General features: G+C 41.4%; 2 protein-coding genes across 5 annotated transcripts; both read right to left on the bottom strand.

Moving 5' to 3' along the window:
• Window positions 1-183: 183 nt before the first annotated feature.
• thoc2 (THO complex 2) lies at window positions 184-17,947 on the bottom strand. 4 transcript variants are annotated; one of them, XM_052046942.1, is made up of 39 exons: window positions 17,780-17,947; window positions 16,095-16,150; window positions 15,753-15,844; window positions 15,556-15,607; window positions 15,401-15,471; window positions 14,859-14,980; window positions 14,643-14,776; window positions 13,999-14,159; window positions 13,736-13,828; window positions 13,389-13,544; window positions 13,056-13,228; window positions 12,763-12,958; window positions 12,637-12,675; window positions 12,405-12,535; window positions 11,928-12,029; window positions 11,637-11,721; window positions 11,434-11,527; window positions 11,230-11,310; window positions 11,021-11,117; window positions 10,687-10,804; window positions 10,407-10,586; window positions 10,023-10,187; window positions 9,640-9,915; window positions 9,302-9,443; window positions 9,042-9,199; window positions 8,584-8,712; window positions 8,329-8,460; window positions 8,035-8,219; window positions 7,386-7,561; window positions 7,172-7,271; window positions 6,268-6,650; window positions 6,101-6,159; window positions 4,578-4,613; window positions 2,705-2,836; window positions 2,549-2,615; window positions 2,315-2,469; window positions 1,278-1,354; window positions 1,035-1,081; window positions 184-934 (listed from the first exon to the last, which is right to left on the bottom strand). In XM_052046942.1, the coding sequence occupies exons 1-38, from the start codon at window positions 17,842-17,844 to the stop codon at window positions 1,054-1,056; spliced, it is 4,698 nt and encodes a 1,565-aa protein (XP_051902902.1). In that variant the 5' UTR covers window positions 17,845-17,947; the 3' UTR covers window positions 184-934; window positions 1,035-1,053. The 4 variants fall into 4 exon arrangements, with proteins under 4 accessions (XP_051902902.1, XP_051902903.1, XP_051902904.1 ...); XM_052046943.1 differs by having other exon boundaries at window positions 1,035-1,076; window positions 1,279-1,354; XM_052046944.1 differs by having other exon boundaries at window positions 2,315-2,457.
• Window positions 17,948-20,273: 2,326 nt separating this feature from the next.
• On the bottom strand, window positions 20,274-22,596 carry LOC127588334 (ependymin-1-like). The gene is made up of 6 exons (XM_052047018.1): window positions 22,428-22,596; window positions 22,309-22,340; window positions 22,067-22,204; window positions 21,641-21,827; window positions 20,816-20,897; window positions 20,274-20,737 (listed from the first exon to the last, which is right to left on the bottom strand). Exons 1-6 carry the CDS (start codon window positions 22,501-22,503, stop codon window positions 20,611-20,613), a joined length of 642 nt encoding a protein of 213 aa, XP_051902978.1. The 5' UTR covers window positions 22,504-22,596; the 3' UTR covers window positions 20,274-20,610.
• Window positions 22,597-23,177: the final 581 nt, after the last annotated feature.

The following is a 23,177-nucleotide window of genomic DNA, read 5'->3' as shown; positions in this document are numbered from 1 at the left end:
AAAGATGATTTTTCATGGCATCACCGAAGGCCTTTGTAGATGATTTTGATTTTTGTCTCAAGCAACAAACATAAATCTTTAGAAATCGCCCAAGGGGTAATTAAACTGCATCGGATTAAAAATAAAAAAGCATTTATCAAGATTAATAATGGCAGAGCAAAGGAAGAAATCATACAAGTGACACTATATGAAAACTATTTATTTTTTTTGTCTTAAAAAAACAAACAACACATTGAGTACAGCAGATAAAATCTCCAAAGCGGCTTCCATTTTAGAGAACAAAGTTTCTGCATTTATGCCGTACAATTCTATTTTTCAAATCGGTTACCTTTTTTAAAATTTTCATAAATTATTTAAAACCTGATTAATGCAACCACAAAAGGAACACTGGAGGATATAAAATTGGGAGGGGGAAAAAAAAGAAAAAAGAAATAACGTGAATTTCAGGTTACTTTCTTTATTAATGTACACAATATACAAAATGGTCCTTTTTTTCTGAATTTACTCTATCGTCTAGCAGGGATTAAAAAGAAGGCGCAGCTAAATAAATAAAATGATCTCGGCGGGATATGAGGTTGTGGAAGCGTATTAACATCAATAAAATGAATCAAAGCAAAGAGGTTTTAAAAAAACAGACATTTCCAAGCAGACTACTGAAATAATAACCAGATGCTACAAAGTTCATCTCTCACAGTAACTTCTCTAAATATCAACATTGTCAACAGGGCAAAAACATTCCGACCTGTTTTCTGCGGGTTACAAATGGTAACAAGTCCAGCAGACAGCACGTGGGGGGCATGGGAGGTCGTTTAATTAAAACAAACAACCTCCCCTCAAAAAAAACATGTAGGAATGGAGGTTGGCCATAAAGTCAACAGAGCACAAACGGATGTGCTGAATTCTAGCGGCTAAAAAAGCCCCACTTTTTCCAGGTCTGTTGGTGAAAATATGGGGAAAAAAAGGAAAGACACAAGACGTCAGCGATTGGTGACAATGCTGCAGTTTGTTTGGCGTATTGAAAGAGAGCGTCTTACCTTGACCGAACAGCGCACATTATCTGTGCTTGTCAGAGGACTTATGGGTGTGAGCGTTAAGGCAACTAAGCAAGCACTTGAAATCCGCTCGCCAAAAGGCGCGACGGATTCTTAAAATCAATTTGTAGCCAAAGGAGGAGATTCCAGATGCGTCGGGAGGCTGGGCAACGTCGGAGTGCGCGAGCAAGAAAAAGTAGGAAGCGGTCTCGAAAGTAGGCGGAGAAACGCAGGGGTTAAGGATATTGTTTTTTTTCCTCCTTTCCTCCGCTGCTATCCCGCTTCTCTTTCTTTTCAGACTTCTCTTTATCACGTCGGGATTCCTGCAAGGCAAAAATGGACCAGGTTTAATTAATTGAAATGTTCCAGCTTTCCATTGAAGAAGAAGAAAAAAAAAAAGGCAATTGTTTTTTTTTTTGGTAAGAAAAGTACAGTGCACTCCGCTTAATAGAACACCATTGGGCCGAAGCGCTTCTGTTCTACTAAGCGGGGTTTCTATTAACCGGAGACACTTTATTAGGTACACCTTCAGACACGTCGACGACCAAGTTATGCACGCAGAAAACCCCCTGCTGACGAGTTAGAAGAGATATTTCGACTGTGGACGTCCATATCTTTAATCAAACAACAACTTTAATCAACTTCAGTCAAACATCTCAAATCACGAGAAAAATTTCGTTACTTTTGTCTGGAAACAGGAGTCCGTAATTTTGCGGTTGACTTCCCTCTCAATGCGCTGGATAAGAGGGAAGTCCTGGAAATCGCGGGCGTACCTTCTGAGAATCCGGCAATGCATCGTATCGTCTGAGTATGTCCTTCTTATCCGCAGGTGATAGCCCTCGTCTCTTGAATGAAGTTGAAGCCATTGTGACGTGCGTGTGTCTATGTGTGGAGTGACGCGTGCTACCTGTTACTGTATACGGCTAGAACTACCGCGTTTTCTCGCGATAGTGGTACAGTATCGCGATAGCTACACTTCGAAAACCACTAGTTTACAATGTTCATTGCTTACGGCCTGTTCTACTAAGCGGAGTATCTTTATAGTAAATTGCATTAGGCAAATCTGTTCCAGAGCCTTTTGCTCTATTAAGCGGATTACTCTATTAACCGATGTTCTATTAAGCAGAGTGCACTGTACCATAAAAATGTGGCCCTTAAAAACATGATTAATGTAATGATAATTCTAAAGAATTAAGCGTGCGCATCAGGATGAATTTAATACTTTTGGAAGGGCATGTATTGCAATATGTGAGGCACGCGAGGGAAAAGCAAGCCAAACTGACCTTTTTCCCTCCCGTGGAAGTCCGTTCGGGCTTGACCGAGTCGCCCTTCTCTTTGCTGGAAGATTTGGATCTTTTGCTCTTCTCCTTCTCCGCCAAAGGCGGCGAGGCGCAGGGACTTTCGCACTGGCTGTTTTTCGCAGAGTCTGAGGAGAGAACTTTTTATCGTCAATTACATTGTCTTCCAAAATTGACCTGGGCTGCAATTTCATTTTTAGGAGCAATCCCACAACTTACTGGTTCCGTTCTCGTCCTTTCTGCGTTTGGGTTCAAGGCTGGCCTCACGCTCACCCATGCCAATTTCCTAGCAGACAAGCAAGAACAAAGTCCGTTGGCAAAGGTGGGCCAAACGTTTGTTTTTTTCCAAATATCAAGTCTTATGAGGATACCGACTCTCTTCCTCTCTTTGCGCTCCTTTTCTTCTTTCTTCTCTTTGCATCGGCCAAGTACGTTCTCGGGATCAGTCTTCTCCAGCTCCCTCTCTCTGCTTTTCGACCGCGCTACTGAATTGTAGTTGACGTGGTGCTGCAATGACAATTAGACCCAGACAGAAGGAAACAAAGAGCAGGTCTCTTAATCCACACATGTTGAATTTTGCCCTTGGTGAATAGTGTCCACATATTTGAAAAAGAGAAAACAACGTTTTCCCAACAGTCCCATCTGGCTTTAAAAATTGTCGCAAAGAAGGCAGGAGGTTATTCAGCGATGTCTGCTCCCTGCACCTCATGCATCGATCTTCTATGGTAATTGACAAAGTGGAATTCAGCATCTTGAAGTGCTGCTTCCACCAGTGGAATTACAAGTGAATCTTCCTGGGTGGTGATGTGATGCGAGATTCGTTTGCAGTCTGGACAGGGGATTCTCGCAGTCTCCACAATTTCCAGTAGCACACCAAAAATCAAGAAAGAAATAATGTTCGAGTGAGAAAAGTCATCTCGACAGTGTGGTCCTTGCTACACTATGTCCAGTCATCAAGGTAACAGAAGCAGCCACAAACTCTTCCAAAACAGAGTGATTTCAAAACGCAGCAAGAAATAGATGTTAACTACACTGCGATTTTTTTTTTTAATAACCGTGTCTAAGACACATGGGAATGGTTTAAATTGTGAAACTGATGCAATGTATGTCGCATTTCATGTTGTACCCTCCTCCAAAGTAACTGATCTTACCATCTTCATAGAGCATTGTAAAACCCTATGGAGGACACTTGTGCGCACACACACAAAATAAAAAGTCCCAAATTGAAGGGGGGTATTCATTTTTCACATTGTTGAGACATTTATCATTACCAAGGCCGGGGTCGGCAACACGCGGCTCCAGAGCCGCATGCGGCTCTTTAGCAACATCTAGTGGCTCCCTGGAGCTTTATAAGAAATGGTTGAAAATGGAAGATTTTGATAGTCGGCTATCTCAATCCTTTCACTGCTGACGAGGTTTGAAAATGACGGATGAAGCATTTTTGTCATTTGTCACCCCAGCTGGAATGTTTTATGCTTTTGTTTTTTAATATTAACAGTGCTGATTTAGACTTTGATGACATAGTTCAAGATAAAAGAAATGTGTACGATCAACCATTTGCATAGCTTTGATTGGCACTGACAGATTGAACTCGGATAAAGCAGAATTTATGACATTTTGCTCACAGAGTGCAGAGATGAAATATTGTCACATCAACACCAGTACAAATTAATTCTCGACTCAATATGCTCTTGAAACTGAATACGCAAACTACCCTGTCTGATTATGATGCAGCAGAAAATACTTCTATCAGATGATTAAAATGTTTTTATATATCGTAGACGAAAATTGAACTGGACTCACTATCGTGCACTTATGCTACACTTGATGAGCATTTTCATCATTTGAACAGGGATCCAAACTTCTGTTGTCCAAGATATATGTTGTGATTGTTTGATAAATTAGTCGCCTATTACTTAGTGAGGCAAATAAAACGTGCAACAATCCGTTTCATACAAAAGGAAACGCATTTAAAGCGGCGGTATTCAACATTTCACTGAGTAGATCATGTCGAGTTGTCCGCCTTCTTGCGGTACTTATGTGATGTCAAATCACTGAACCAAACCGAGACCCATTTGCTGCAGAATTCAAGTACGGTGGTGGTTTTCGCTTTGTATACACACGAATCGGCATGCTGTCGACAAAATGAAGACGCCGAGTATGCGTGTGAATTTGTCTTGAGGGAGGCGCTATCTAACGCAAATGAACGAGCATCGACCAAGAGAGAAGTAGCAGATTCGGTTCAAACCTTGGACGAGGACTCCTTGGGATCGTTGCTATTGTCCTGTGGGGATGAATGGAGATGACAGATGAGCTGAAGGAGGGTGGGGAGGTTTGGGAGGAGGTTTTCAGACAGCAGTAGAGTCGGAAGATTGGATTTGGAAGGTGTTGGGCGGGGACAGGGGTGAGGGTGGGGGTCTGGGCTCGGCTGGCCGGACCAACGGCGGACTGCTCCCTTGACCTCTGACCTTCGGGGACTTAGGCTTTGACATGATTATCACATAGAGGAGAGATAATTGGCTCAGCATGTGGAATGTAAATACTTGATAGAAAGCCCTGAGCATGTATTCAATAACAGCTAATGTCATTAATGCCGACATGCCTGTGATCTGAGGTAGCGTATGATATAAATCATGTAAGTATATGTTCATATGTATAAGAATACTGTACATCAAAAATGCTCGTGGTGATAACGTGCGTGTGCATAAGGTAAATGTCTGCATCTGTGTGCCTGGGATAAATCAGTGAGCGTGTGCGAACGTGCATGAGACTACATCCCTACAGAGATAACTGAGGCTGTCACTTACAGTTCAGGATATGACACAGGGAGCCTATTTCTCTGGTGGAAGGTTAAATATAGACCTATCACAAGCTCCCAGCAGATAGGGCAAAGCTCCAGATGTTCCCTCACGGTTGCAGCCTGTCTTTGTTGTCGAGGCAGGCTTACTTTCCACAGCATTTTTGGATGATTCAAGACTGTGATATTCATCATCTCAGTTGATCTCGGCTGCTGGTGGCTCCTTGGAATGAAATGCTTGCCGGGAGGTAGCGGGGCCGCTGATGCAGACGGCTGTCGTTGTCAAGGCAGCGCTGCGGGGGCTGTCAGGACCAAAGTGACTTGCAGCTTGCATACGGGAGGATTGATCATACGCCGATCGAAGGTGGGGGAGGCAAAGAGGCACTCCGTCAGCAGAACAACATCCTGCTCTCCGCTGGATTTGGCAACGATAGGAGAGGGGGGCGGGGGGTTTGGGGGCAGTAATATGCTTTCATCGTAGTAATCAGGAACTCTTTTCAGCTTGGCAAAAAAAAAAAAAAGGAGGAAACGTTGCAAACTCTCAGTTGGGGGAGGGGCTTTTGGGGGCGAATTGCCACGCCATTTTCCGCAAAGGTAAAAAAAAAAAAGGTTTAAAAAAATCCATCAGGAATATAGAAACGTATACAAAATGTGTTTTCTTCCCAAGGCACGCTGATCGCTTCCATTAGTATGAAAATATATCAATATTTCATTATGAAAATACTTAATATTTACAATTTTTCTTCACTTAGTCCTTCAGGAGATTCCTCCCAATTCTTGAAAAAATATTCAGCCAGTGTCCACGGAATGCTTTCAAGCCCTCATGGATTTGGTGGGGCTTTCCAGATGCCATGCAGCCTGTGTTTAGGGAAACCCTCCTTGGTGATCTTCAGGGGTGCTGGAATGTGCAACGGCAGGGAACGCTCCGGCAGATAGAGAAGTAATGGGCACAGCCTTCCTCAAGCCATACTAACCTTTACAGACGACGAGTGGGATGGAGAAGAGTGACTGTCGAGCTTTCGTCTTTTGTGATCTGAAAGGAGGCAAGAGCTTATTTCTCAAATGCACGCTCTTATTTTTGTGCCAGCTCAAATGATTCTTTGCAAAAACGGTATGGCATAGTCTCACGAAGGCTCCTTACCCCTCTCAGTATCAGCTGATTCCGATCTGGGAACTGGTGACTTGCGAGAACCGACCACAACGCTCCTGTCACCTTTCTCCTTGCTCTTCGACTCCTTGATGGCATCGCGCTCCCTGGAAGGCTCCACGGACTCCCCGTTGCCTGCTTTGGACTTGTCATCTTTGATCTTCTCTTCGGCCTTGACTTTTTCTCGGTCCGCCTTGGGCGTCTTCTCCTTACCCTCGCGAACCGCCCGCTCATCCTTCCCTGCTCTCTCCTCTCTCAGCTTTTCTCTGCGGGCCTCTGCCTTTGTATCAGGAGTGCTGCCAGGTGTCTTTTCCTTTTTCTCTTTTTTCTCCTTGCCACTCTTCTCTTTGTCGTCACGTTCTTTCATGGTTTTGGTGCTGGGAAGAGAAAAGGCTTTTATTTTCCTTGAAAAGGTTTGCAGGACATTTTGCTAAAGGGGCACAAACTCTAGGATTTTTTTTCCTTTTTGTTTGTTGTTTGACTTTCAACTTAGAGCATATTACATGGGCAATGAAATATAGAACAATAATTACAATTTTAGCTACATTTTAAAAATCTAACCAACTCAAGCTTTGTTCGCCCAAAAAAAAAGGCACTTTTATTAATCATTTGGTATAGTACAGAGAGTTACTAGTACACTCCTCCCCCACCCTTCAAAAGGCTCATTGCACTAGCATAACTATTTATTTATTTATGCTGTACCATAAATGTAAATGAGGGTTCAGAACCGCCCACATTGGTCTCTGTGTACAGCCCCGGGAACGAGAGTAATATTGGTCTCAGTATGTTTTTCAATCAAATTGCGAAAAGGGGCGTTCGCGTTCCACAGATTTGAGACTACCACGCAGAGTTGGAGGCTTCGTCAACACTCGAGACACGTGATGTCTGGAGCACTCACCTGTTGAGAGCACCATTTCCATTGCTGGCGGTCACTTTAGCTGCTGCACTGTTGGCTTTATTTACTGGCTTTGTAGTCTGAAATTTATCCTTCCCCCGATCTGCAGGGAAACAAGCCACATTGTTTTTAACCACATTATTCGAGGATATTACTGTCTCAAATGCGCTGCCATGCACTGCTTTCATCAGAATGATGCCAACGTCAAGTCACTCACCACCATCTTCGGACAACCCATCCTCTCCCTTCATCATGGCTGTTGTGGGCTTGCCTGTGCTGCCTGGGCCATTCTGCTGACCGGCTGGAGTAACATTACGTGCTGGTGGTTCTTTGTGGTGAAACTCATTCTCAGGCACCATGCGCACCTTCTGGCTTTTCAATCGACCTGAGTAGCTGCAAGATGTAAAAGGTTAATAAAAGGTTTCATGTGGAAGAGATGGAAGAGACAGAGCCTTTTGGCTGCCTCACATTAAGAAATGATGAAGTGATCCCCGTTTCATTCGAGTAGGTGTCCTATATAAAACATCTTTTCAGGTGTAAGTCCAATTTTTTTCATTTCATGTTCTCTAAAATGCACCTGCGGATGAACAATCTTGCATCCAGACCAGATATGTTGCCCAGAGAGTGTTTTGACTTAATTTACTATGTTTGAGGCCAATAATTATTTTCACTGACTGGTGTGGAAAATACTATCAATGTTGGTGATGGCGGAATATCAAATTTCATCGCAGGTGAATAGAGTGTTTCTTCAAGCAAAATTAATGGGTCATGTCATCAAGTGAGAAAACAGCATCACAGAAATAAACCTCATGGGAGTGAATTTAAAAGCTCCACAGAGCGCTCAACTGCACACAATGCTATGTTACCCCATCGCTAAGGCATAGAGATCTGGCCTCTTCTCCTTCTCCTTAACGCAGATCTTGTGGACACGATACTCCAGCGCTTGGCCCAGATTCAAAACCTTGGGGTAACATGGCAGGATTTTGATGAGAACGATAAGGATGTTTCGAATGTGAGTGTAATCGCCCGTTTCCAGGCAGTGAACCGAAGCCTAGATGGAACAGAGAAACAGGCATACATGAGAGGATACCTTTAACAGAGACTCTGGTCTGCTTGTGACCAAGGCAAGAGTCCAATATAGACAATTTACGGTGGCTTACTTTCGTCAGCATGTAATGCCATTTGTGCACCACATGCCTGAAGTTCTCATAATCGAGCGGATTGGCTTGTTGACCTCCATCAAATCCTGAAGCCCGCAAAATAGTCAGGAAGCCGGGGTAATTGCCACATTCCTGGACCACACCACAAGAGTTGAGATAGATTGATGTCAACACTAAATGTACTATCAAGCTATCTTTCCACGCACACACACGTGCGAGCGGATTGTCGCGACTGAAGCTAGGATGATACCATACCTTCTCATAGACAGCACGATCGCTATGCCAGCGAGTGACCGTCTCCAGCATGCAGCAAAGGAACCGCCCATATCGGTGAGACTCATTCTCTGTACAACTGGCCACAGTGTAAATGATGGCCGAGAATACCTACAGAGCAACAGAACACATTGTGCATGCTTAGACAAATAAAATACAGAACTAAATCAGTCGCACCAGTGAATTATGGTCAACAGTTGCTGTATATATATGCAAGTTTTGAAATCCAACGACATTCTTAAAGTAAATTTTGAATCTTTAATAATGTAATCACCAGATTTTCCTTGCTGATATGAGCAATTATAGTTATAATTTTCGTTATTAAAGCTATAGAAGAACTCAGCAAGGACACTTCTGCTAACAATAGGTGAATTAAGTGGGTGTAGTTGCATGTGCAAACAACTAGTGGGTGTAGTTGCATGTGCAAACAACTGTCTTACCCTGTCATAGCACAGGAGAGTGCAGAAGTTGGGTGTCATCTGCTGGTGTACCAGCTCGACAAAGCGGGCGCAGTAAACGGCGTCGATGGAGGAGAAGATGCAACGAGGGAACAGACAGAGCTGCAGGAACTTTGTAATGGTCTCATTCTTGGTAGATTCTGTCGAATAATGTGTAAGGTTGTATTATTAAGAAAGACGGGGAGGAGGACGATTCAGAGACACTATGTAGGTTGCATGGGTATGCATTGCACAATACTTACTGGTCATCAACCACTTGTCTTTCTCCAGTTTGAGGCGATGGAGCACCCTTTGGACGTGCTCCAGTTGCTTTTTCTCCTCCTCCTGCAGTTTTTCCTGCAGAGCAGTGCAGCGTTCCTTCTCTTTCTTTTTCTTATTCATAGGCTGCGGTGGAAGAAAAGCAGAATATTTAGACAATAAATACAAATGTTTTGTGCACGGTAAAGCTTCAAACACCGTTTCCTTCTTCAACTACTGCATTTATGATAGAAGAGTGGAAAAATCATAACTGCATAAAAGACTTAAGTGTAAAACGCCAACACGGTATTTCAATGTTTCACGTTTCGGGCCAATTACTCACTATTTCAGTATTCTCGTCAATGGCCTTGATCTGGGCCTTGAGCTTGTTGATCTCACGCTCGTAGGCTGCGTGGGGCACAGCCAAGTCATACATGGTAAGGGACCAGAAGGTGGCATAGAACTGGGGGCGGAGGTCTTCCCAAACCCGGGCTGGATGGAGGGACATCACAGCCTCGTGCACAGGTGTCATGACTTGCTCACAAGCCGCCACGTACTTCTGCACCTTCTGCTGCTGGCGGTTACCTTTCTCTGCTTTCTTCAGCTCGTCGTACTTTGACTGAAAGCAAAAAAAATAAAAAAAAAATAGAGGGAGCAGATGATCTACTGCTGTCTTGAGTGCAATGAGTAGAAAACTCCCATCTCATGCCAAGTGTGTCCACTGACCAATATTTGATGAGCGTACATTGGGCGAGAAAGGAAGAACGCAGCGTCATGTGGAGTATGAAACTGGTTACAAAGTACATCAATGGGGGGAACACGCTTGATGTAGTCCTCAGTGCTGAGGTTGGATGCCAGGAAGCCACCAAACTGCACCAGCGTGTCATGGCACTGCATGAAAGAAAACGTCAGTTGAAAATGGAGAAATCCTGCGTGTGCGTGCAGAAATTCTCTCCTTTGATGTCACTACAAGCTTGTTCACACAAATCTTTAGTTTAATAAGTTCTTAATTGATAAAAAAAAAATTCACGGGAGCAAAAGAAGAATCTAATCCAAAATCCTAATGTGAGTATTAGACCATCAAAAGCAAGACATTAGGTAGAGACAGACCTGGTCATACAGGTGGCCAACTAGTTTGAGATCTTTGTCTCCACTTTCGAGGAAAACCACACCATTTCTTTGCTGGACCATGAGTACACAAAGCGGCAGGGCCAGTTCATGATCAAGGAGAGCATCCTTAAGACGTTGTGAAGATTTTTTTGTGTTCCTTATTTGACCAAAGTAACCACCCTGCGGGGTAGAGCGCAGATGTTACGACAAACATTAACAAGTACGACGCAAAGCAATACACTGGATAAATCGAAGCCGCCAAACACCAATTAGTCAATACCTCAGCTTTGAGTTGTTCTCCTCCTGTCATTGCTTCAAGTTGCTCTTTAGTCATTTCATCTGTGACCTCAATGCCAGCCATTTTCTGCACCACTTCCTTTAGGATCAGCAGGTCAAAACTGCACAAAGAAACACTCGATGTAGGAAAAATGCAACAGCAACAGCAAAAAGTTTGGATTCCATGTCGTTGCTAATAACACCGATTCAAATCTATTAATAAAATGTCAGCAAACGTGCAAATCATGGAACACGTTTGATGCAACACCCGGGAAGGAACTTTTAACGGCAGTAAAGGCAAAGTAATATGAAGGGTAAGGTACTTCTATTCAACTGACCTTTTTCCTGCTTTTAATTGATTGGTGACATACTGAAGGAGCCCAGCCAATTCAATTGGATATTTTCTGAACACAGCTCCACATAGACTTGCCAGGCCTTGTTTGACAGAAGGAACAGGAGCGTTAGGCACTCAATACACTTTAAGACGGCTTTGTACCAATTAACTGATGTACGGAGAGAGAATGCAGTTTCACATCAAGACCCATACTTTGTAGCCATGATGAGATTGTGGTGTCGTCATGCTTCATCTTCTCCTTCTCAGGATTGGCCAGAGCTTCAATAATGCAATCTGAACATATTGGTTAAGAGCAGCAGCCGAGATAAACTGTAGACAACAGCCCTTGATAGGCATACCCTCCTATCGAAATCACAAAGACAGCCACGCCCGGCCGAGAGGACAGCGGTAGGATACAGGCCAAGACATCATAGTTGAGGGATGTGAGGTATTTCAAGGAATCCACCACCGGACCAATGAGGTTATCGTACCACTGGATCTGTGACAGCATCTGATAAAAGAACCAATGTCAGGGCACCACTGAATTGCTAGAAATACCCAAGAAAGGCAAATCTACTAGAGCATATTCTTTTTATGATCTGTATGTACAGTACACTTACATAATCAAACAGGATGGTGGGGTTGCTGTGGCTTAGTTTTCCAATCTGCCTTCCAGATTGTTTCACATTCTCTTTGGTCAAGCGCCTAGAGAAAGAAAATCACATGAAACCGCAAAAGAGAAATTAAAACATTCCTGAAGACTTCACCACTATTAAGGATGGCAGAGTTGCACTATTTATCATCATGTCATCCACAAAATATGGATGCACGTTATTACAAGAAAAAATAGATATACATAAGTGCAGGAAATGATAGCGTTTCACTCGTGCTCCATTCAAAATGGAACTTACTTCATAATATATCGAGCTCCTTCCACAGTGTGAGCTTTGACTTTTACCAACAGTGGGTGGCTAGAATATGTTTCATTTTTCCATTGTCCGTACAGGCGGTACCTAGAGCAAAAAAAAAATGGATTTGATCAAAGTGAAATTTATCAAACGTATAACAGTATAACAAATGTGTCTTCTTCTGTCTGAGAGACAAAAACGCACATGCACTCACACAGTAACATAACCATTTTAAAGCTGCCACGGAAGAGTAAATTGACGTGGCCAATTTCGCTGGGAACCACACTCAACTTGTATTCTAGTCAATTTACATCGAAGGCTTTCTTTGTCATTCTTGACACAGTGGTGGATACACTTGGAAGCACAGCTTCTATTTCCTTGATGGCCAGTAAACACCATCCTGGAGAACTGCCAGGGGGTTTACGACGCCTCACTCGCATAACAAATGTACCGACTGATCTATGCGTGCCTGTGTCTCACCTGTGATGGTAGGGAAAGAGCTTGAAGAAACCCCACAGCTCCTCAGACATGCACGCATTGCACTCCATCAGCGAGAGGGACGGGAGTAGCACCTGGTCTGCAACGCTTAGGAAACAACTCAATAGTGTTTCCTGGGACCAATGAACAGTGAGCATCAGTGTCAATTAATTTACACTTGAAACATACGGTATGTACTAAGACACAGCACTTAGATGGTAATTTTCAAACAAACCATTTTGTCTTTGCTCTCCAAGCCCTCGCTGCACAGGTACTGTGAAATAAAGGACATGCAATTGATAGCCTATATCAAGATAACGCATGAGTGCGCGGGTGAACATGTAGCAATGCAATCGTGTACCTCTTTCATGAATGCCTTGCCAAGACGTACGATCTTGGCGAAGAGGATGGGGTCATGTGCGAGGTGAGGTCCCAGGTAGCCGAGCATGCTGAATGCTTCCCGGCGCAAGTCTTCAAAGCTCTCTGCGGGCTTAGGGGCTCGCTTGTTCTTCAGCGGATGCATCACACATCCCCGTGCGCCTTTGGGGAGGCCAGCTCTGGGCGAAACAGGGAAATGCGTCCATGTTGGCGACAATCTTTTATAGAACTCAACTTAACCTGATTGTGTCGTAACAGGCGTGCAAGAAATCGTACCCTCTGTACAAAGGCTCCACAGTCAGGTGTAACAGCTGACAGAGTGCCAGAGCAATGAACTTATGTGAAGTAGCATAGAAGGAAGGCATCTGGTCCATGATACTCTGTGCATGGTGCCAGTCCCCAATCCTGAGAAGTGCTTCTAACAGCCCCAGCTTCTGGTTATCCGGTGGCTGCGAGCGCCAAAAAGTTTGCCATAACATTATTTGACTTAAATATGTCACAGACGGGGAAATAGAGCAAAGTTTACTTTGCACCTAAATCTTAAAAGTAAAAGTACATCAAGTAACAAGTACATAATAGTAACCAAAGAATGAAACAAATTCCCAGTACCTGCTCAATCTTCTCTTCCTCCTTTTCTTTCTCTTTTTCCTTGTCTTCACCTTTGTCTGAAGGCACCACCACCATAACCAGTTTGCGAGCAATTTGTTTGGCCTCTGAAATAACTAGTTTGTGTTCCTCGACAATGGCGGCATCTAGCGGTAAAAGCTGGGATGACAAAGAGGTGGGCAAGATGATTATAATATAATTCATTTGATTAATTTAAGAATTGCAATAAAATAGATTCGAGTATTTCCAATTTTTAGATTTAATATAATTCATTCATCAATACTAAAATAAAACTGAAATGGCATAATAATTTAACAGCTGTCAGTGCTATTGTAGATGATTCTCCTTACATGGACATAGAGATCTTCCAATTCTATCAGGTTATGATGTAGTAGAGCAGCAGCAATGTGGTATAATGACTTGGGGGTTTCCTCATTTGGTTCCTGGAAAAGAAAAGACGAGAAATCAATAACAAATCCAATCCAACTTTGTGACTGTTTTTAATCGTAAAATAATCAGGTAACTAGGATTTGAATGTTGCCTGGTGAAATGACAATAATATTTGAAAACAGTTGTGAGTTTCAGTCCAAGATATATAAAACTTTGTTCTTACCTGATAAAATTTGAATTTAAAGCCAAGGATGTGGCAGAGAGTGAGTGCTTCGCACATGTAGGACTTAATGAGGGGCAGGAAGAAATCATCTTGGTCTGATCGACTTTCATACACCTCCAGGATGATGTCCAGAACACGGTTTGGATCTAAATTGAAACATCCTGTTGGGGGGAGGGGGGGGGAGCATAACAAACAAGACGGTTTAAATAATGTATTTATGTGTTCAACTAACGAACAGATTTGAACAAAACAATGAATTTGCACTGAGCAGCAAAAATGTAATCAAGCTGCTCATGTGGTAAATCTCTGGTGTAAGGAAAAGGGGTGACTTTAGTAAATATTAAACATAAACAATCATGCAAAAAGAGTTATTCCAGACAGCCAGAGCAGAGAGGTCAGTAATGGATCACATCTCAGAGCATTTTTCAGTTAACTTCAGAGGTTTGGAAACATCAAGGTTCAACTTCAGCTGTTTTATCTGGAGATGACCAAAACAAGCTTTCTAATAGCATGCTGCTTATCACTGATGGGACTATGACATCATGACCTCAAACATCTCTGGAATGTGATGAATTAGTACACTTTAAATCTTCATACATGTAACAGATTTATCTTTGTAGGTCTAAAAGGGGTTAATGGGGTACCTATGAGAGACTTGATGCTTTCCAGGACAATGTGGCTGGTGATGTTGCCAGACAGGTCTTGGCCAAGCTCTGTGATTAGTTTGGCGTAGCCCTCGTTTTCCTCCCTTAGCAAGTTGAACTTCTGTTGCTTGTAACTGACAAAAATCGGCATACATTAAACCGAATGAGAGTAGTAAAAATATTTTCCTCCATTCCTGAAATGTGTGCCCTACTTACAAAAGTTTTGTCTTGATTTTCACAATCTTCTGATTGAATTGATGGGCTTGTTTAATGAGTCCAAGAGATTCAAGGGTGTCTGGATCCAGACGCTCTTTCAAAATGGCCTCCGGAAGAAAAATCTGAAAAAATAACAGTGTTTTGAAATTACCCTGCGCAATAATATGTGACAACAAGTTAGACGCTCTTTCAAAATGGCCTCCGGAAGAAAAATCTGAAAAAATAACAGTGTTTTGAAATTATCCTGCGCAATAATATGTGACAACAAGTTAATGAATTGTTTCAATGACAACAGCTAATTCTCCCCATCAACACAATGGAATGAATTAACTGCAGCAATTAGATGTATGAAAATCACACAATCTTCCATATCCCTTCAGTCTATGGCTGGGGCCCACCTTACTTCATTACTTTTTGATTTACAAATAAATTTAATCGGATCAACAGGGGAAGTCGGTGTCACACTCAAACTACTTCTCTATTCTATTACCATCATGTAAACATCAATATTCTATCATGAATACAAATAAAATAACTCTTACCAAACATGCTCCCACTAATTGAATATAATGGTCACGCTTGTTTTTCTCCTCCAGTGCAACAGTCTCTAAATCTAAGGGGAAAAAAATGATTACAGACCGCCTCAATTTTGAACTTAAGACATGCTTGCGGTCTGTTTAATATGAATCTAACTTACCTAGAACGCCGAAGACATCAGCTAAAATCGATGGCATGTCATCTCGGAGTTCCTGAGAGGAAAAAACAAAACTAAATGTTAACCGGGAAAAATCTATTCACAGTCGAAGTGTCTGCAGATGTTGGTCTCATCAATGACACCAATACAACTTCACATTGTTAATTAGGAGGAGAAGGAGGTTAAAAAAAAAAACCTACCATCATCTCTCCAAGAACGTTGGCGGCAAGGTCCAACTTGAGGTTGCCCTGTACAACTTGCCAGCAGAGCTCATATAAGGCCGCCTGGATATCTAAGTGGTTCAATAGACAAGACATTCTCTGAATGTATGTTACTTTGCACCAGAAAACTTAAGATTTGGGATTTAGGATGTGCAGTTTTTACGAAAGCCCTAAAAATACAACTACTTATCGATGTTCTGCTGCTATATTGTTTTTGTACAAGTTAATGTATTATCGTAACTTATCTGAAATAGACACAGAATGCATTGGAAGATAGTGTTTTTATCACAGGTAAGCAAAGTAAACTCCCACTAGAGTTACCTTTAAGCTGACATCCATGATCTATTTTCTCTGTTAGTCCTTTGCAGAGTTGTACACTGGAGGGGGGGGGGGGGGAAGAGAAATAGGGATCAGTAACACATTTTGTTGAATGTCTAGTGCAAGTGATTATCACTCAATACCTTATATTGTGAACAGATTACTACAGAGTCACATTCACTAATTCAGAAGGAGCGAAGCGGCAAACACAGTCATACTGATGATAGATGCTACGGCTGCAAAGCGTAAATCTGCTATAAAAATATTTACACGGTGATGATGAACGTTCACAGAGAGCTAAGGTTGTCAAGCCAAAGAGGCAAAGATATACAAATAAACAGCAAGAACACTGACATTTGAAGTATGGTACACACAAAACTATTTACAACCTTAACAGATATGCACCATTCCATATTTTAAAAAAAATTGTTCTTGTCACAGACTCGAATGTTCAGCGAAATTGCCATCTGGAGGCACATGTGCACATGTGCCACATGCATGGAATTGTTGAAGTGTAATCTGGCGTTGGTGATGAAGTGTTGCCTCTTTGAGGAAAAAAAATACAATACAAATGTTTCCTTTAAAAATCTCTTGGAACACTGAGTGTAACCGCGAGCTATCATTTCAATTAAACTCAGGCTAATGGTTAATGTCTGCTTTCCTCTAAAGGGTTAGCAGGTTGTTTTAAGGTAAAGGTGGAGGACGTGAATATAACAGCATGCGGAGCAGTATTTGAGACAGCATTGACAATAACAAGTAAACTCCTAAATGATAGCCATGGAACACAATGACCGACATACCTGGCCTTTAATTGCAATGGGCCTACGCCGACCAGCACATTTGTGTGTGAATGTGCTACAAAGTTACAGCTGACTTAATACGTTTTGACCACAAACGTATATGCTTATAATACATTTATTAATTAGCATAGAAATTTTTCGCCGAACATATAATCATATAATAGCTATGGCTGGTTACTGAAAACAAATGCTCGGTAGTCATCAATGATGTTATGCAGTTTTGGTATTTTCAATGTCAGTTGCGTTACGTCGGTTCGTAAACGCGGATTTAACTCGATTCAATATGTGAACGTGAAATTCAATGTGTCGCAAGGAATCGAGATCGAGTAACAGCTAACATTGTTGCTAATTTAGTAGCATTGTGTTTAGCTGCGTCGTTCCCTCCACTGAGTTATAGACAGTTACTGCTATTCATATTACACGACGACGCCTGGTGTCCGCGTGCTGATTCTAAATAAATAGTTGACGTCCATGAGATTTCTTTAAAACGCAACAATTTGTCTCTAAAGTTCGAAAATGAGATAGAGGGATGCATGGATGCTAATTAGCATAGCTTTACAAGCCATACCATTACAATTTTATGAGCTAGTAAGAAAATGGGAATGGCAAACAAGTAGATATTGTTAGTTCATATCCTTTGAAGTTGTTGACCAGTCCCGACCAGCGGGCAAAGAATGGTCCCGTCACATTACTCATTTTACATCCGCAACAAACACAATTTATTTAATAGCGGCCGGTAAACTGTACGCTAGCTAGCATTAGCTGCACTTGAGCGACTGTCCAGGCAGCTAAGAGCACAATTATAGCTCGTTACATAAATAGCTGCAGTCCGGGGGAGTTGTGTTTGTTCGTTTCCTTTTCTAATTGTGTTGAAATTGGACCACTCACAATTCGTGTTTTCCCGTTTTCTCCCAATTTTTGACCCATTCGCCAGGGAGGATAAGTGTCGCCATCTTCCATCCACAGCTGCCGGATGTCTTCGTCGGCAGGGTCAAATGTGCTTGGCTCCGCTGAGCTAGCCAGCTTAGCACGCCGATGCTACTGCGGTTAGCTCACAGATGCATGGTGGGACGTGTAAAGTGGAGCGCCTCTCTTACAAAGACGAACTTTAACTTCAAGTAAAAACGTAGATAACGTTGACTCATTTGGAGATTAAGTTCATTACAATACACGACAGTGTATTTAATGACGGTGCATTTTCTACTCGTTTTCTTGTTAAATGTTCAGGAAACAACAAATGACGCCCATGACACGAGGACAAAAGTGAATAGATACTCATTTAAAATTTAAAATGTAAAAAATAAACACATTTAAACATACATGTGAATGTAAATGTACAGCAAACAAGTATAAACAAAACTATGCAGCTCAAACAGACTTATTGAAGTAAATTGAATAATATCAGAAATTATTTTTTTTCCTAACTTCTTGTGTATTAGCTACCATCACACTAACAATGACACACAAAAAATGCAAATGACTGGTAATGCGAGACAAGGTGAAATCACAAATGTTAGATTTTTTTTTTTTTTCACGAAGGCTACTTTTGTCCTCTGGAGCAAACGAAGGCCTGGATGACACAGGATTTCTTGAATTTCAATTTTAAAAAGTTATGGTGTCTTGCACATCCCACCCTGAACAGAAATTTTAAATTGCACCGGCAAATTGGAGTGTTGTCTAATACAGCCTTTTCCCCCCCATTTTAAACGTTTGGCAAGACCCCATCTGCCCCATTTAAAACGTGTTTTAAAACACATTTTATGATATGAATCAAAATGAGACTCGGAATTGTTTAACTGTTTTGTGATGTTTTATGTTGTTTATGTTATTAATTTATTGTTTTAACCCTTTCAGGGACAGCGGTCATTACAGTGGACAGTTTATCATGTTATCAGGTTACAAGGTGCATGAAAGGGTTGAATGTCTTTATTATTGTGTGACTACTTTTTACTCAATGTACAGCACTTGGTATGCAACAATGGTTGTATTAGATTAATTAATTAATTAATAAAGTTGAGTTGAGACAAGCAATCTGTGTAGCAGTATCAGTTCAATGTTAAAAAGCACAACACTCCTATAAATGACAACATTTACATTGGTGAAGGGTTCTGCTGGCCTTTACGAAATTGTACCACATCTATTTTCATTCTTGACAAGTGAATAAAACTGGCTTGAAATTGTTCGATAAAAGCAATTTTGCTCTCTCATGTTACACATACTGTATGCAAGCACTGGCACTTGAATTTACCCAAATAGGTTCACATGAAGCACGTGCGATACAGCAACTCCCATTATTCAAACTTCACGACAAGCAGAAGATAATGTATTTACACCTAAAGATAAGTTACAAGCTGATTTGATGGAGATGATGCTATGCTGCACTGCCATGACATACAGTTGGTGGTTGTGTAAGCCTCCTTGCCAAATGCTCATTAAGCTCCAGCAGTGTAGTGAAGTTGAGGTGTGCATCTGCTGCAAGTTGGTGTCTTCAAACAGTTCATTGAACAAAAGCTAGAATGACAGGACTGACAACAACAGAATAAATATATGCCATTACATTCCGATCAAACAAGAAATTCAGCACATGGGTGAGTTGCAAGTTAATGTTGTCTTTGTCACTATTTTTCCAATGCGCCATTTTCAAAATTACTCACCTCCTGGGAATTTCCTCATGGTAGCAGCATGCAGTTGCGATGGACTTCTTGTAACCGCTGTTGGTGGACTCCTGACTGCTTCATCAACTGATGATAGTTAAATTCTACTTGATAGTTATTGGGGTACATACATGTACATATATTTTGAATTAATTTATTCAACAGTTTTTGACTTGAATTGTTCGCACTGTAATGAAATATAAAAAAGATTCATTTTTATATATACTGTATATAAAACTTTTATTTACCGCAATAAATTATTTTTTCATCAGTTATGAATATGTGAATTAGAAGTAACAGAATAAAATGTAACGATTGATTTACATAAAAATAATATATTTCATGTTTTATCATGATTTATTTATATTGATTTATTCCAATATATTGGTTGACTAACTTAATGCAAATAAAAATGCAAACATAAACAACTTACATATTAATGTACACATTTTATATTAATGTAATTACATTTTTGGATGATTCCTAACTCATCAGCTTTCTGCAGCATGATTCTAACCTATTAGTCGAGTTTGGGTGAGAGGTGGTGGTGCACCTTCAACTGGTTACCAGCTCACGTTCACATCTGAAGACAGTTTAGAGTCAGTTCTGTTAAGCTAATATACACGTTAATAATTTCACATGTTTTTGTACGTAAATTTCACCTTCTATTAGAAAGAAAGAAAAACGGAAGACAGAAATCAATATCGTGAACAATCCAGTCACTGCAATTAATGGCATTCTTACGGAACTTGGATTTTATTGAAATACCAAAAAAAAAAAAAACAAACAAACAAAAGCAAAAAAAAAGCAAGGTCTAGTTGAAACCACTGACAGTTTGGTTTTGTTGTTCCATTAATTGTAAAGGGTTTTGGAAGCAAGACTGATGTGATAGTAGTTATTAATCATGATTAATTGTCTCATCTATGTCATTTCTTCCTTTATGTGGTGTCTTTCAGCATAGAGGAGTGGAAGGTGAAACAGTTGACATGCAAAGTACTTAGGTCGCACATAGAAGGAAGCGAAAGGGTCTGACGGGACATGCTTGGTTGCAATTTTGGCCTCCATTTAGAGGAATTCATCAAAGAAACCATACTCTGTCCCATCTGGTGTGTCCTCCACACGCAATCCTTGGCAAAAGGAAGGCACGACAAGGACATCCGGATCCTTGATATCCAGTTCAATATTCATGTTGCTGGGGAGGGCGGGGAATGGACAATGAGCAGAAGTTTGGTTAAACAAAAAAAAGATCCCTCAAAACAAGTAGCCATACCTGAAGAAGAACATGGAGGAGTCTGTCACGAAGATTGTACTCAGAGGTAAACACCCCATGGTTGTGCACATGATGCTTTGGCCTTTAAAAAAAAAAAGGCAAGTTATTCATTTCAGCTGAATTGAAGATGCAAGGAACAATCCAAGTTAAAATAAAAAGTAAATAAGAATTGTGTTCATGAATTATTATGCAACACAGTCTCAGCACCATCTTAAGCTCCAGATGGCGCTTTGTAAATGACGTAATACCGTTTATGTAATTGCTTTTCTCGTCAAATACCCGCAGTGGGCCACAAGTTTACTTGTCCCCAAAATAATTCGCACTTGCTCTACTCTCGTTGAAGGTACTCAATTGCTTCACATGCACGTTTGCATGCTGATCAGCGAGCTGCATGACCATACAGATCCCTTCTGTGGTCTGTGCGCCTTTCCAGACTTACGTTGGTTTAGTTTGTAGTTTTTTTGTTGGACTGTTGTGAAAGCAAAATGCTTTCACATCTCACTCCTTGCCTCTGTTTTCTTCACAAGTTGCGAAATAGCATTTTTGGTCTTTTTTCTTTTAAACATGAGTTTTAGGGCGGCGCTCTCTACAGTGCACTACAGCTGCAATGTAAATACGCAGACTTCTGCATGAAGCCAGCTCCGGGAAAATAAACAGCTGATCTTTTTAAAGATCGGCCTTTGCTTTGCCTGATGGCTCACCGTTGCTAACAACACATCCGTTTTCAGACAAATCCTGTCACATACCCTCACAATCATACCAGTGGGAGATTTAGTCTTCCCGTGAACCTAAAGTGAGTGTGTTGTCAGTGTCTTGTCGCTCTACCTTTAAAGCCCGGTGTTGGCGTTGTCCATATTTGAAATTTCAGGCCTTCCCCCTCAATGAAGGCGCTCCCAGAGGTCATTGTGGTCATGAAGGTGGCATCACTGGGAAGAGCAAAAGGGTGCTTTCTGGACTGCAGCGCCTTCTTCTCGCAGCTCTGGTTTTTGCTGTCGATCTTGTATAATATCCCCTGGTACACACAATCAGTCTTGTTTTTGTGTTGAATTTACTCCATTTTTTTTTTAGGTGGTTGCATACAATAAAATCATCTGGATCCAGATACATTTGTTAAGTAGATGTGCAGAGTACTGTACTTAAAAAACAAACAAACAAACATATCTGGATCCAGAGGATTTTCTTGTGTGGACGTGGTTGACAAAATAAAATTCAACACATCATTTTTGTCAGTGTGGGAGACAAAGCGAATACCTCCTCAAAGAACACCAAGAGGTCCAGATCCAAGGTTACGTTCAAGGGAAGGCTTGAGTTCGACTGGAAGCGGAGTTTCTTATTCATCGAGTCGTACGTGAAAAGTCCGACTGCTTTCGTTTCAGCCCTTCCTCCCATCTGTGCTCATCCACAAGCACACGTTGAGTGAAGAACACACGATTTAGTTCTTTCAAAAACCCATTCACATTTTTTGGGTTCAAAATCAAAAGATTATCACTCACCACTGAAAGTGATCCGGTCATATTGGGTGAACCTGAAAGAGATTTGTTTCCTTTTCACTTACAAAACTCACTAAAGTGATTCGCATTCGGCATGGAAAAATGTCAACTGAAATTCTTACGACAAGGCTGATGATGATCTGCATGGGCAGAGGCAGTCCAGCACACGAAGGCAAAGAGCAGAACAGCAGTGTACATTTTCGCCACTCCGAAAGCAGTTTTCAGTGCAAAATGATGGCCAAAAACGAAGCGATGCCCATCTGCCTTCCTGCGCAGCTCAAGCAGCTTTTAAAAGGACGTACCATAGCCTGAGATGACGTCAAAGGGCCAGCTTTCAAAACAAGCCCCCCTGCTTTGTTCCAGCTGGTGGTGACCTTTTTTTTTTTTTTTTTTCAAAGGATTGCTCCAGATTTCTTTTCTTTGCTTGATTTATCCAGCTGTTCTTTGATGTTTTTTTTTAATTACTTTATCTTGCCTCTCGCTTGCACGGTTTGGATGTCCTGAATTTTGATCAGTTAAATGCTATGTTGTACCGGCTCTGAATTCGGATAGTCAAATGAGAATGAGTGTTGTGATTTCAATGGACAGTTTTCAAATACAAGGCCCCGGGGGACCAGATCCAGCCTGCCACATCACTTCATGTCATCCACTACAGCAAATAAAAGTGTCTTCTCCATGTAAATGGGTTTATTCTTGTCATTTTGACAGCAAATACGCACTGAAATTGCAAATTGTTCCCACCAACTTAACTTGTCTTATCATATAATGAATAACAATGAATAACAGTTAATATACTTGTAACAACAAACGGTCAGTATGTAGTCATTGTAAAATGATTCACCCTGAGCACTGCTTGTTTGTCAGTGGGTAAG

Source organism: Hippocampus zosterae, chromosome 16, assembly GCF_025434085.1.
Source record: "Hippocampus zosterae strain Florida chromosome 16, ASM2543408v3, whole genome shotgun sequence".
NCBI classification, from domain to species: Eukaryota; Metazoa; Chordata; class Actinopteri; order Syngnathiformes; family Syngnathidae; genus Hippocampus; species Hippocampus zosterae.
Note: the sequence above shows the minus strand (reverse complement) of the source record. Positions and strands in the feature narration are given on the sequence as shown.